Genomic DNA, 15,847 nt, shown 5'->3' with positions numbered 1-15,847 from the left:
ACACAGGAAGCCCCGGAGCCGCTGCAGACTGTGCCTATGGGTTGTTTCTGGTTTCTGGTCCCCAAGAAAATATCTTTGATAGTGACTAGTACTAGTTTTTCATTGGGAGCTGCTAGCGGAGATGAATGTATATTTATAATAGGTGAAGAAACCTTACAGCCAAGACATATATGATATTCATAGAAATCAAAAGTTACTGATATTGTGAGGTTATTGGGGACCAGTTAAACATTGCCTTTAGGAGAGGTCCCAAGTCCCCTACTGCATTTTACACTCCAGGGCTGTGGAGTCAGTGACTATTTTTGTGGAGTCCTGTAAATATTTGCTCCATTCCAGTTCTATCTATATCTCTTCTGATCTTTTTTTACCATACTGTTCAATTTTAAGAGGAGCACATCAGTAGCCAGCACCCTAGATGTACCAATAACCACAGTGCAACACAAAATGCCACCCCAGAAATTATAAAAACCGCAATACAGCAATAAATACCACCCCATATACCAAATACTGTATTCAGAGTAGATAATAATAGTAGTGGAGACCCCAGAGTAGATAATAATAGTAGTGGAGACCCCAGAGTAGTAATAATATTACTGGAGACCCAGAGTAGATAAAAATAGTAGTGGAGACCCCAGAGTAGATAATAATAGCAGTGGAGACCCCAGAGTAGATAATAATAGTAGTGGAGACCCCAGAGTAGATAATAATAGTAGTGGAGACCCCAGAGTAGATAATAATAGCAGTGGAGACCCCAGAGTAGATAATAATAGCAGTGGAGACCCCAGAGTAGATAATAATAGTAGTGGAGACCCCAGAGCAAATAATAATAGTAGTGGAGACCCCAGAGTAGATAATAATAGCAGTGGAGACCCCAGAGTAGATAATAATAGCAGTGGAGACCCCAGAGTAGATAATAATAGCAGTGGAGACCCCAGAGTAGATAATAATAGCAGTGGAGACCCCAGAGTAGATAATAATAGTAGTGGAGACCCCAGAGTAGATAATAATAGTAGTGGAGACCCCAGAGTAGATAATAATAGTAGTGGAGACCCCAGAGTAGATAATAATAGCAGTGGAGACCCCAGAGCAAATAATAATAGTAGTGGAGACCCCAGAGCAAATAATAATAGCAGTGGAGACCCCAGAGTAGATAATAATAGCAGTGGAGACCCCAGAGTAGATAATAATAGTAGTGGAGACCCCAGAGTAGATAATAATAGTAGTGGAGACCCCAGAGTAGATAATAATAGTAGTGGAGACCCCAGAGTAGTAATAATATTACTGGAGACCCAGAGTAGATAAAAAATAGTAGTGGAGACCCCAGAGTAGATAATAATAGTAGTGGAGACCCCAGAGTAGATAATAATAGTAGTGGAGACCCCAGAGTAGTAATAATATTACTGGAGACCCAGAGTAGATAAAAATAGTAGTGGAGACCACAGAGTAGATAATAATAGTAGTGGAGACCCCAGAGTAGATAATAATAGTAGTGGAGACCCCAGAGTAGATAATAATAGTACTGGAGACCCCAGAGTAGGTAATAATAGTACTGGAGACCCCAGAGTAGGTAATAATAGTACTGGAGACAAAGAGCAGACAACTGCTGTATAATAATAAAGAGACGCCCACAGTAGACAATAATACCAGAGACCCCCAGAGCAGACAGAAAATAAATATATCCTCTTTTTTCCTGGCTCTCCTCTCTCGTTCTCTTATCCGTGTTTCTCGGGTTGGTAGTATGCACCAGCATCAGGAACCAGAGCAGATAGGTAGAAAAGGTAGAGGATCAGGGAGCAGTACAGTACAGCTGACAAGTACTTATCACTCCATGGTCCTCTCCTGCTCCTGTGGAGTGGAGTAGCAGAAGAGGACCAGGGAGCAGTGAGGACTTCTCAGCTGAACTCTCCACTATCTGGCATTTGGCACTCATAAACACTTCCATGACTTATGGAAGAACTCAATATACTTTAAAGGTAAGCGGGGTGGCTTGACAAGTCGGATGTGGTCAATCGGCTGTGGGTTGTGCCTCCTTTATAGGCTTTTAGTTTGGATGAATGTGTGCTGCACTTTATGTACATGCTCAATAGTGAAGCTCCTCAGATCAGAGGAACAAGGTACTGGGAAGGAATATATGCATTTATCTTAGCACTGCTAGAGTGACCAGGATAACAGGACTGTGGAGTCGAAGTCTACAACCATTTTAGTAAAGATGGAGTCGAACTTGACGTTAGGGAAATTGAGGAGTTGGAGTCAGAGCTGGAAGTTTGGCTTACCGACACCACAGCCCTGGCACACTCCTTTAAGGAGACAATGTTGGGTGTCAATGGGTAGGGAGACCACAAAATGTGTGCATCAAGATGCATAACCTATAGCACCATATTGTATGGAGCTCACCTTCTTCCCGAGTCATAAGGCAATGGACGACAATCTTGACAAGAACTTTTTAAACTCATTGAACTTTAATTGTATACAATAATTTACTTTTCCTTCTTGGTTTTTCTTTGGTTTGATAGTTCATTGATTTTTTTGTCTAGTCTTCTCTGTAGATGGGCTTTCTTGGTTGGGTCCAATGAGCGGTCTTTGTGGCCACTCCCTGGATAGAGCACTCCTTCCCGACTGATCCTTCTTCTTGCTTCTGCTTTGGCTTTGTCACCACAGCCATGAATCTAGAAGAGTGGAGGACATTTATCAGCTTTTTGAAAATTGGGAATAGGAGGAAGTCATTCTAAGTAGAGATGGTTGGGTCGACATTCGGTTTTGGCCACCAGACCCGGACATTTAGCCAGATAGTTGGCCAAACAGCTAATCTGGGAAATTGACACCCATAGCAACTAGCCATGGCTATGATTGACCATATCTGGGTCAGGAGGCCAAAAATGGCCAATGCTGAACCCAACATTCATATAAACTATTTTCAGCATCTGCTATCCAATGGTTTTATGATGAAGTAGTCAAGGGGTTGTCAAATTCAAGGAACGGTTAAAAGTTTCAGATCACTGGGGGTCCAACCCAACCACTGAAATGTTCTACGGAATGGGGAACCTTGTGAATGTTGGAGATGAGCCACTACTAGAGATATGTTCCAGCTCCTTTATCTCATTAACCCATGCAGTATCCCATATGCAGTGAGGGTTGAGAGTAAAATCTACCGAAGGGGAATGGCTAGCCTAAGTAACAAGTTACAATAGAAGTAGTATGTTAGTGTAACTGGTGGTTTCTTAGCGTTCTTCGTCAAGATTCCTCCTGAAACCACTACAATTTCAACCCTATCCCAGTTCCTAATATCCTATAATCATTTAGTGGCGTATAGGAAGTTACTACCTTATAGGCTGTGGCCCCTTAAACATCACCCTATGTTATGAATACCCTACAAGCTCAATGTCCTGTTGACATGGTCTACAGTCCACAAGGTTATGATAAGCCAGGCATCCCATTAAGCCATCCAGATAGCAAAGTTGCTTTTTCTTTGTGTTTCTTCTGAACACCAATGCTAGCGCTGCTCGGAGCGTGATATACGGCGCCGAAATCCGGCCTGCTCCACCATGTGGACGTGTTCTGAATGCGAATGAGCAGCTCTCGCCGATTTCTCATAATGACAATAATAAACCACTGAATGGCTCGGATATTACTTTGTCACTATCCGTAGATTCATCTGAAATGTTACAATATTTCATAATAAAAAGACTTTTCATTTATTAAAAAAAAAAAATTCTCTGCAGAAATTTAATTATACTGCACCGGCAAACAAAAAAATGTAGTGACACATGATTTGCATTGACGGAAACAAAATATTTCAAGAGCGATTTCAGGCGGACGCCATGAATTATGTGGGTTTGAAGTTAAATGTGACTAGTATTTTACCATTTAAGGGGGTATGTTTAGTATTTAAAACTAGAGATGAGCGGGCCCAAAATTCTCCTTCAGCTACCCGGAAATATTAATGACCAAATAGCCAACACGGCAAACAGACGCCTCTAGCTGCTAGCCGTAGCTATGATTAGCCAAAGGGACACCTCATAGCCATGGCTAGCAACTAACAACCAAATTGGCTGTTTGGCCTCCAATGCGGGAGGCCGCGCGGTTGAATCCCACCCCGAAACATTGGGTCCGCTCACGTCTATTTAAGACCTACCCACTGGATATATGAATGTCCCACCCTTTCCACGCATGGACTAAGCTACTTTCTCACTCCCATAGACTTCAACGAAGGGGGGATACGCATGCGCGGTAAACTTTCTCCGCTCACTCTGGACGCAGGAAAGGGGTAAATAGACCTCCATCCTCAAGTGATGGGTTTCATATGTGGGGCCCACATCCTCATGTACTTGAGACATATCTTGTGAATATGTAATAAATACCTACTTTTACCATTAATATCCCATGAAAAGCGCAGGTCATCCCAGACAGGACCGGATACTTGGCAGCCCCTTTATACATCTTGTTTGAAACGTACTATTATTTGGCTGCCCTTTACATTCTATGAGGTGGAGATATCATCCGGAGAAGACAAGTCGTGACTACAGCAGTCGTGTATATGACTTACACATAACTGATGGGCTATGCTGCCGGCATTGAGTATCCGCTGAGTTATCCTTGTGTCTGGCTCTCTTCCAGAACATGAACATTCTGCAGCGTTTGTTTGGTTTCACGTAGATCGTAACGTGTGACAGCATCAGACAAGGCTTGCTCCGGCTACCTCTGTCCCCACATGGCACGCTAGCAATGTAGCGACCTCATAATTCCCTTTCAGATAGTATCTGGAACACACAAGCCGGCGGGAGACTAATCTAATGGATGACGTGATGAATGAAGCTCTCGCTAGATCGCGTTCTCTGAGAAAAAGAATGTATGGAAGAGGACATGCTCACAGAAGGCTGCAGAGCCGCCCCATGTCAATCAAGTCCTAGACTACTTTATCAGTCAGGAAGGCAGAGTTTTAATGGAGTTTTTCAGAGGAAAAAGAATATTGTAAAATAGCACATACTACCAAGGTGCCTGCTGAACGCTACCCCCAAGTGCCAAGCCTCAATGACTGGCCAAGTGACCAATGGGTCACCGCTCGGCCCAGTCACTGGCGACCGACGAGGGTCACCGCTCGGCCCAGTCACTGGCGACCGACGAGGGTCACCGCTCGGCCCAGTCACTGGCGACCGACGAGGGTCACCGCTCGGCCCAGTCACTGGCGACCGACGAGGGTCACCGCTCGGCCCAGTCACTGGCGACCGACGAGGGTCACCGCTCGGCCCAGTCACTGGCGACCGACGAGGGTCACCGCTCGGCCCAGTCACTGGCGACCGACGAGGGTCACCGCTCGGCCCAGTCACTGGCGACCGACGAGGGTCACCGCTCGGCCCAGTCACTGGCGACCGACGAGGGTCACCGCTCGGCCCAGTCACTGGCGACCGACGAGGGTCACCGCTCGGCCCAGTCACTGGCGACCGACGAGGGTCACCGCTCGGCCCAGTCACTGGCGACCGACGAGGGTCACCGCTCGGCCCAGTCACTGGCGACCGACGAGGGTCACCGCTCGGCCCAGTCACTGGCGACCGACGAGGGTCACCGCTCGGCCCAGTCACTGGCGACCGACGAGGGTCACCGCTCGGCCCAGTCACTGGCGACCGACGAGGGTCACCGCTCGGCCCAGTCACTGGCGACCGACGAGGGTCACCGCTCGGCCCAGTCACTGGCGACCGACGAGGGTCACCGCTCGGCCCAGTCACTGGCGACCGACGAGGGTCACCGCTCGGCCCAGTCACTGGCGACCGACGAGGGTCACCGCTCGGCCCAGTCACTGGCGACCGACGAGGGTCACCGCTCGGCCCAGTCACTGGCGACCGACGAGGGTCACCGCTCGGCCCAGTCACTGGCGACCGACGAGGGTCACCGCTCGGCCCAGTCACTGGCGACCGACGAGGGTCACCGCTCGGCCCAGTCACTGGCGACCGACGAGGGTCCCCGCTCGGCCCAGTCACTGGCGACCGACGAGGGTCACCGCTCGGCCCAGTCACTGGCGACTGACGAGGGTCCCCACTCGGCCCAGTCACTGGCGACTGACGAGGGTCCCCACTCGGCCCAGTCACTGGCGACTGACGAGGGTCCCCACTCGGCCCAGTCACTGGCGACTGACGAGGGTCCCCACTCGGCCCAGTCACTGGCGACTGACGAGGGTCCCCACTCGGCCCAGTCACTGGCGACTGACGAGGGTCCCCACTCGGCCCAGTCACTGGCGACTGACGAGGGTCCCCACTCGGCCCAGTCACTGGCGACTGACGAGGGTCCCCACTCGGCCCAGTCACTGGAGACTGACGAGGGTCACCACTCGGCCCAGTCACTGGAGACTGACGAGGGTCACCACTCGGCCCAGTCACTGGAGACTGACGAGGGTCACCACTCGGCCCAGTCACTGGAGACTGACGAGGGTCACCACTCGGCCCAGTCACTGGAGACTGACGAGGGTCACCACTCGGCCCAGTCACTGGAGACTGACGAGGGTCACCACTCGGCCCAGTCACTGGAGACTGACGAGGGTCACCACTCGGCCCAGTCACTGGAGACTGACGAGGGTCACCACTCGGCCCAGTCACTGGAGACTGACGAGGGTCACCACTCGGCCCAGTCACTGGAGACTGACGAGGGTCACCACTCGGCCCAGTCACTGGAGACTGACGAGGGTCACCACTCGGCCCAGTCACTGGAGACTGACGAGGGTCACCACTAGGCCAAGTGACCGATGACTGAGGAGGGTCACCACTTGGCCCAGTAACCAGTGACTGAGCAGGGTCACCACTCGGCCCAGTAACTGGCGACTGAGGAGGGTCACCACTTGGCCCAGTCACTGGCGACTGAGGAGGGTCACCACTCGGCCAAGTGATTGACAATTAGAAAATGGAGCCAATGACTCTGCAGGCCCCCTGATCTGCACCAAACAACCAATTGTAGGGATCAAAGTGTTAATGGTGGAGCAGGGTGCAGAGAGCTTCCTGATCTTCTACTGCACCCCATTTAATCTGCCAAAATCTGAGAAAATCAGTACACATGGCATCTCCTGGGGCTAAATACCAACCTAATCCAGAATGACTGGAAGACAATGTGGAGCTACCAGAATTGATATTAAAGTTTGGCCAACTTTGCTCTTATGTGTATGGGCACCTTCAGATTTTTGTCACCCAGAGACCTGCCCCCATATGGCTTATAAGCCGGAACAATACAATGCATAGACGGCACAATGTAGGTTACCTGTCCCTTTATGTATCCACGGAAAGTAAAGGCTATCCTGGCAATCACACAGCAGTGTCCCGTTTCTTCCCTCGCCATAAATAACCGAGGCGCAGAACTGTGTAATGTACTGACCTTTCAGCAGGATTATTAAATCCACCACAACAGTGATTTCGGGGAAATAGGAACCACATTACTATAATAAATGAATCACTGGGAAACCCAATTGAGTGCTATTGGTTTGCATTGTTAATGTAGTATTAGTTGGTTATCCGCTAAACACGGTCTCATTAGGATTCCCGCAGGACGACGCTAGGAACAGCTGCTCTTTCGGAGCCTGCGGGCATTTATACAAGTCGCATGATTCGGCATCTATCACTCAACTGGGAATACAAGCAAACTGGGACTTTTAACTCCTTCCTGGACACACCACTACATTGATCTGCTAATGAGAAAACATGTGCCCATGCTTCCTAATGATGTCTGCAGATTCATGCGACCAGCCAGGATTTATACCAGTGATGGCGAACCATTTAAAGATCGAGTGCCCAAAATGAGACCTAAAAACCACTAGCTTTTCCCAAAGTGCCAACACGGCAATTTAGGCAGTAACAAACTTATTGCCACCAGAATCTTTGAGCTCCAATCCGACCCTGTCCACACCTTTTCACTCTTCGGACAGGACCAGGCAGCACAGGATGGGTCACTTTAAAATAGCATGGCACTACTTGGACTGCCTGAAGATGCCTGGCAAACTCTGCGTGTGCCCACAGAGATGCCTTCGATTGCCATCTCTGGCACCAGTGCCATAGGTTCGCCACCACTGATCTATAAGATTCCCCTACTAGAATGATCATAATCACTTAGGGTGAAGGTGTGGGTTACACTACATTGTTATAGCGTCCCCAAATAATCTCATCTTATGATTACGCGAAAAAAGGAATACGCCACCTTCACAACATATTATCATCGAAACTGAAAAATAAAGCAGGTGTAGATTTTCTTTGTTAAAAAAACAAAACAAAATCACAACAATCTTTTTGTTTATACAATTCAATTTGTTTATACTGAAGAGTTGCCGGGGCAACAGACTACAAACAAACCCTGTGTAGTCAGACCCTGCAGTTATACTTTATGTATTTTCTCATTCTTTCAACATACATACAGTACATTTGGTTAGTAGGTGCTAAAAAAAAAGGGCAGAACATTGTATGGTTTACTAAGAACAGCTGCGGTTTTAAAGGGAACCTGTCATCCGAAAATGACCTAATAAACTGCTACCAGTATGTTGCCAAGCAGCTAAAAACATTCCAGATTGTGTTTTTTTTATGGCCTGGTGTGGTGGCATCATCCAGAAAACACAACTTTTAAGTGAGATATAAAGTCAAGGAGGTGGAGAGTTTAACACTGAAGTCAAGCTCTCTCTTCCTCAGAAAATCCCCTTCACTGTAATTAGTCCCGTAGTCCAATGCCTGGTGTCAATCACAGAGGAGGAGGTGTTCAGAGATCCCCCTGACTTCAGTGTTAAACTCTCCACCTCCTTGACCTTATACAACCAGTTTACTTCTCACTTCAAAGTGGATTTTTTGGATGATGCCTCCTCACTGGGTCATGAAAGAAACAAACTAGAAGGTGTTACACTGCTTGAGAATATTCTGGAAGTGGTTTATTAAGCCAATTGCTGATGACAGGTTCCCTTTAAAGACTGCAAGCATTTAAACAAGTCATATGACTGGACATCTACCAACTCAACTGGATATCGATTTATACCGATATCTCCCCTCTTCTCGACATCGAGATTGAGATAATTAAACATTTCCTTCCGTTTTGTGCATACAGCTGCTCTGCAGAGTGATGCATTTCCATGTTAACAGACTACATGTCCTATGTAGTCTGATCCCGCTCTTGTGTTACTTCCATTCCACCTTCTTTACACAGCTGGTATATTAGCAGAAGTAGGGAGCGAGACAGCGGGATCAGACTACACAGGATTTGTAGTCTGTTACCATGGAGACCATACAAAATTTTGTCCCAAATTTGATTTAATATCCAAATTTCATCTATAGGAGTGCAAAAAATAGAGCCGAGCTCGTCAGTTGGCTATAGAGGATAAATGTGAGAGCTGAACATTTCTGGAACTGTGCCCACCTCTCCGTTACGAGCTCACAAAGTGACAGGTTCTCTAAACCTCGTACAAACACAATAAGCCTGCCAAGGAAAATAAAGATATATCGGAAGCGGTTGTGACTGAGGATAATGTTAACTCCAAGAACTAATTCCCCTCGAAGACTTAAATTGTTAGTGGCGTCTAGGGACATCAGGGAGATCTATTGGAACGAGCGGTGCCATTAGGGACCTGATGGATCTCTCCAAGCGAATGGCTCTGGTTAATGTACTGTGGGAGGCCTACATATAACGCGGCGTTACTTACCTCGGGAATATTGTGGCTGAGGCAGTAGCGCTTATTGCAGTGTATGCAGAAATCGCCCATCATTGTGACGCTGGACTTGCATTTAGCGAAACCACACGTGTTGTTAGCCTTCACCGCCGCCGCGATAATGGCATCGAAATTGTCCGTCTCCTGGTTTTCTTCTGGCTTTATGTTATTTTTGCCTGTTACGAAACAAAAATTTACATAAAAAGACTGATGCAGGGATCCCCACCGATCCTCAATATGGAAGGGAGTCCTAGGTAATGTAATGGGGGTCAGGCAAAACCAAAAATTAGAGATTACTCATCTTCTTAACTCTATGACAACCAGTTGGCTGGGGGGCTTACCGGAGCATTTCCGATGATGTCAGGAGACACACCACAACTGGGGTGTGGGTTGGGGGCCCCAGTTATGAAGCTACTAGAGTGATAGTAAAAGTTTTATTACTTTACATCCCCTTTACATGCCAGAAAATTCTGGAGACCCCCAGTGATCAGTAAGTGGGTAGGGCCTAACTTTTGTTTGTGGGAAAACCCCTTTAATTACCGTTTTGGGTGCTCACAAAGAAAAAAAAAAAATTAATAAAAAGTGAACAAAATGTTGTTTGTACCCCTTTTGGCACCAATAATAATAGAGCTCACTCCACAAAAGCTTTCATACAAAAAGGTTACAGGTGTTTGTTTAAAGGTTTTTCATCCTTTCAATGGAGTAATATATATTTACACAATACATTGGATGCTGACATTTTTAAATAGTAGCTTAAAAAAAAAAAAAAAAAAGGTAACTTATCTTGCAAAAAACAAGTCCTCATCAATTAGAATGTAAAACTAAAGTGCTTGGGCTCTTGGCAGGTGGGGAAGTGGAAATTGGCTGCGGTACCAATGTGTTTAAAAAAAAAAAGAAAGGAAAAAAAAAAAGGCTTATGAAAGGGCTTTATGAATGTAGAAAAAAAGGAGATAATTTCTTTAAAAGGAAATCTACCGTCAAAATTAAGCATGATAAACAACGCTCAAAGATCCAGGCGCCATGACGGCAATAATGATATTTGTTATCCATGGCCCCCATCCTTCTTAAATGAACTTTTAAAATGTTGCTCATGTGAAGCAATGTAGGGGGTGTTTCCAGAGCCCCTCAGTGCTGTAGAGTCACAGGCTGTTACAATGAGCAGGACAGGTCTCCCCTTCCCTCACACTTCCTGATGCTGCTAGATTACACAGGGAGAGTAAGAGCAGGATTAAGGTGAGAAAAGTTCAGCTCATTGTTACAGCTTGTGAATCTGCAGCAATCAGGGGCTCTGGTAACGCCCCCGGAGCCCTTTAGACTCATTTTGAATAATTTTAAAAGCTGATTTTAGAAGGAACAAATATAAGAAGATTACCACAGTCATGGTGCCCGGATCTACGAATAAGTGTCCCTGGTTTATCATGATGGATTTTCATGGAAGATTTTCTTTAACTTCGAATTTTATAAAAACTGCAGATGCTTTTAAGGTGATGACTATAAATATCACCCATTTCTAGAACATCAGAATAAAAAGTAACCTACTTTTGGATAGGGTTTTCTCCTTCTTCTTCTTCTCCCCCAGCTTTGCTCTCTCCCTCTCCATCCTCTCCATATGTAAGAGCTTCAGATCCGCGTTGCTGGAGGAGACCCCTCCGCTCACCTCTTTCTGCTTTACTGCTTTCTCCGCTGTCGGAGATGGTAAATGCTTCTGAATATCGGAGTCATCTATTGTCTGAGATTCGGGAACAGCAGAAATTGCTTTGGTTTTGGTGAGAGAAATACATCTATTTGTGCCCTCTCCGGTGCTTACATGCTGGAGTCCGCATTCCTCTGCTATCTGGTGGACCAGTAATCGATCATGTGATGTAAGCGTGGAAGGGAACGTTAGCTGAGTCTTATTATTATCTTCCAAAAACTCCCTAATCGTCTTCCGTAGGTTGTCCTTATTGGAAGAAGGGTCTTCTGCTTCGACCTCCAAGTTCATACCCTTCTTCAGATTCCCGGTAGAGTCTGCCCCCTTTGCCTTGCCCTTTACTTTCGGATGACTTCCTGCAGAACTGCTGGACCTTTGGTTACTTGTTTTTAGAGTTTCGGTCTTTTTTGACTTAGCGTTACTCTCTTTTTTAACAGTTGCCTCCACCTTTCCAGAATTCTCCGCGTCATGGGAATACTTCTCCGGGATGATATCATCAAGGTACTCAAAAGCGGTCCGGACTTCTCCATGTTCAGTGAAGTAGGTCACCAAGTTTTTGAGAAATTTGTTGTTCCCGACGGTATGGGTGTCACAAATGACGGCCACGTGGCGTCGGGCGCGGGTGACGGCTACGTTTATTCTTCTTTCTTCGGCCAAGAACCCTACTTCACCTAAGAAGAAGAAGAAGATCCCATGAAAATGGTATTATTCTGAGGACATCGTTCAGGAGAGGACAAATATGGCACCAGTAAGGGTTCAGAGATAATACTGACACCAAGTGGTTAATTTATCCAAAATAGACATGTCAGGGGACCTGAGGGGTCTTCTTTAAAAGTAAATGTTTACAGTTTCTACATAGTTCTGCACCCTGACAGAATCCTCTGTGTAGTCCCAGGGGTTGGGCTTTGGTTTGGATGCATTTAAAAAAAAAACAACATGTGACTTGTCACACTGTTGTAGACTCCTCAGCTCTCAGCCCCTTTGTGTACTGCTCCGCCCTCCTCCTCCTTCACAGAGGAGCACAAAGGTGGGGGCCAAGAGCTGAGCAGTCTACAGCACAGACAAGTCACATGCTGTTTTTGGAAATGCATCCAAACCAAAGCTCAACCCCTGGGACTACACAGAGGATTCTGTCAGGGTACAAGGTAAGTTATAACACAAAAGTATATTGTAATGCACATGCTTAGAAAAGGCAGATTTGCAGGTGTGATGGGCTTTTGTAACCTGTCTTTAGTGAAAAATAGTGAAAAAGTGGTCATCCCAGTCACAACAAGCGACAGCAAGTGGTCATCCCCCATTACATGCGACACAAAGTGGTCATCCTGTCACAGGTATATGTGTGTGGATGTCAAGATAGATGAAAACTGTTTTTTTTTAAAAATTCTTTCATTTGACAGTCACAACGCGGAATCCAATTGTAAGCGCCATCGGGATACATATTAATATCTAGATTTATAATTAAAAGTCTAACGAGCATGAAAGACGCTGGGCGTGCGCCACCTGATAGCCAGCTGCTGGCAGTCTCCGGTACCAGGGAGGATTACAAGACGCTCTACTCTCTGATTTCATCTGTAAAAGAGGCTTTTCTTAACTGCTGTGCACAGAGGAGCAAAGCTCAATCTACTGCAGGCCACCGCGGTGGAATTACAATCCAGCCTTAACCCTTTAATCAACAAAACGGCGATATCCGGAAAAAAGGAGGAGCCACTAACACGGCATAGTCCAAGTCCAAAATATAAAGTTAGTGCTCTACTCCTTACGATGGTATCAAAGACGAAAAGAACCTCACCAACTTCTCATAGGCTGAAAATAAAAGATCTCCTCGGCTCCTTGCATCACCATTCGTCTTCCTCCACTGGGCTCAAGCGCAATCTTCGTCCCGTTTCCGTGATGCACTCTTAGTGCTGTGTCAGGAAGTCACGAAAGGTTAGTAATTTTATTGAATATACTCACAAGAGCCAAGTTAAGCATATAGTAAAACATAAAAACGCCAAACACCTTGCCCGACCTAGGTTTCCCCTCTTCAGGCTTCTTCCGGGGCAATAAAATTACTTCCCTTTGAATTTGGTAATCTGCACTATCCTTTCGTGACTTCCTGACACAGGACTAAGAGTGCGTCACGGACACGGAAACGGGACGAAGATTGCGCTTGAACCCAGTGGAGGAAAACGAATGGTGATGCAAGGAGCCGAGGAGATCTTTTATTTTCAGCCTATGAGAAGGTGGGGAGGTTCTTTTCGTCTTTGATACCATCATAAGGAGTAGAGCAATAACTTTATATTTTAACCCTTTAATACCCAACAACCAGGCACATGGGTGCAGAAATGTATGTGCTCTCTGATATCTGCAAATACCCCCCCCCCTTCCCCCCAAAGACTTGTGCGTACAGTCAGCATGAAAGACTGTATGCAAATGATCCTGAAGGGCTCTAGCCTCCACTAATACCAATGGAGCCTGGAGCCCCTCAGGCTCATTTGCATACAATCCTTTCTCCTGGTGGAAGATGCCCTTTAAATGAGGAGGAGGCAAAGCCTGAACTGCCGACATCAGACCTTAAAATAAAAAACCTAAAAATAAAGCTCCCCATATGCCGCTATCACTGGAGGTCTATGTCTATATGTTATATCTGTACGTCTCATCTACTCCACGTTACATCTGCTATATTTAATAACCGCGTAGGTGTAAAAATACAGAATGCAGAATATACTAATGAACGGAGGCCAAATAGACCTGTAGTCATGGCAACCACATGAAAACCTCCATTAATATCATTGCTAGCATAATAATACAAGCTCCATATTGTAGGCCGCTCCCCACATCCCATAATGTCTAGGATTAGTACCTGCATTTAGTATCTAAATTTAGGTCATCTGTGTTTGTTAGCTTGGGTCCAACCCTTAGCACCCCTTAAAAGAATCAAGGCCTGCCTGTGTACGATCCATGGGGGTCCAACCATTTAATGTTAAAGAGAACCTGTCAGCAGGAACGTCATTTTTAGTTTATGACAGGTTCCAATAGCCAGTGCCATGTCGATTTAAAAAAAATACCTTTGTAAGAATTCTGAATAGTGTCAGTACTTTATAAAACTTTATTTCACATTACCTGGCTCCTTATCAGTAGTGTGTGGCAAGTCCCAGGAGAGGGAGTCAGCTGCAGCAGCCCGAGTGTCTCAGTCTCCTCTCCTACAAACAAATCCAGCTCCCTCCCCACTTACCGGGGGGAGGAGGATGATGAGGAGGAGAGGAAGAATATATGAGGAGACACAGGTACACACAGGCTGCAGCTGCCCCTCACCCGGGACTCACCCTCCCTGTTTAATCATTGGCCACATAACTGTAAATAATTTGCACTACTTAAAGGGAACCCGTCACCAGGTTCAACCCCATCAAACTAGAAGTCCCTTCAGGTCGGGGATGGAATTCCCTCTCTTATGTAAAATAATAATCATTTACCTATGAATAAAGCAAATATGACTCTTCTCAACCAATTTTCGCATGAGAGGAGTCACATTTAGTAGTTGCAGGGGGAGAACTTCTCCTGTTCTATGGTACCTAGAAACAGCTTATGCTATGCTGATTTAAAAAATACCATTGTCGGAATTCGGAATACTGTCAGTACTTTATAAAACTTTATTTCACATTACCTGTTTACTTATCAGCAGTGTGTGGTAAATCCCAGGGGAGGGAATCAGCTGCAGCAGCCTCTTCTCATCCCATTTTCACATGAGATGAGTCAAGTTTAGTGGCTGCAGGGGGAGAGTCACTCCAGAAGCCCCTATCTTCTGTTCTATAGCACCTAGAAACATGCTGCTGGTGTCATATGAAAGATAAAAATCTCATTTTTCACTATCTTATGGTTCTGTGAGCTACAGAAACTGAAAATACAGGTAGTTCAAAAATAGGTGGAAACTTGATCTTTATCTGCAGCTAACATTTTCAAAAACGGGAAAACGTGTGGGGGGGGGGGGGAGCCTCTGAAATACTGAATATGATAAAATGTCTGAGCCCTGTGTAACTGCATGTCAATTAGTGTTAATTAGCCACAAATTCTGTTTGTCAAATGTTAATGAGCCACTAATTATGTTTGTCATATGTTAATTAGCTTAATGAGCCATCTCAGGGTCACAATCCTGATAGTCCCCCAGGTAGGTGTATAGTAAGGCTGCACGTGGAGCCGGGATGTGACACAGGATGAATAGATAATTCCCTGTATTCCAGAATTATGGCGTCAGTAGTCACAGAATATGGTTTGGCCAAGTCTGAGCATCTTCACAAACATTTGCTGACCAAAAATATAGGAAAGGGAGGAGGGGAGGGGGGGGGCAATTCTATATTCCAGCGAGGACCAGAATCGGAAGTAAGTATTGATTAAAGGCGTTAATTTCTACAAATAATTGCTATTGTTTGGGTAATTAAGTTATACAATATTCCAATATACACAGGTGCACGGCTCATTATATATCCCTGGTCATGTGATGTCACACAGGTGCAGGGGCTCGTTATATA

The 15,847-nt window shown here is 45.9% G+C and overlaps 1 protein-coding gene across 1 annotated transcript in view; it reads right to left on the bottom strand.

The window, feature by feature from the left end:
- Positions 1–2,454: 2,454 nt before the first annotated feature.
- The window catches only part of IGHMBP2 (immunoglobulin mu DNA binding protein 2), a 33,168-nt gene continuing 19,775 nt past the window's right edge, over positions 2,455–15,847 (bottom strand). The window contains exons 13-15 of the mRNA XM_072118532.1: positions 11,192–12,013; positions 9,647–9,828; positions 2,455–2,666 (exon numbers count right to left, since the gene is read on the bottom strand). Coding sequence (XP_071974633.1) covers positions 2,478–2,666; positions 9,647–9,828; positions 11,192–12,013 — 1,193 coding nt within the window. The 3' untranslated portion in view covers positions 2,455–2,477. The remainder of the gene's footprint in view (positions 2,667–9,646; positions 9,829–11,191; positions 12,014–15,847) is intronic.

This window comes from Engystomops pustulosus, chromosome 7 (assembly GCF_040894005.1).
Source record: "Engystomops pustulosus chromosome 7, aEngPut4.maternal, whole genome shotgun sequence".
In the NCBI taxonomy this organism is placed as follows: domain Eukaryota; kingdom Metazoa; phylum Chordata; class Amphibia; order Anura; family Leptodactylidae; genus Engystomops; species Engystomops pustulosus.
This window is presented reverse-complemented; position numbering and strand designations above follow the sequence as displayed.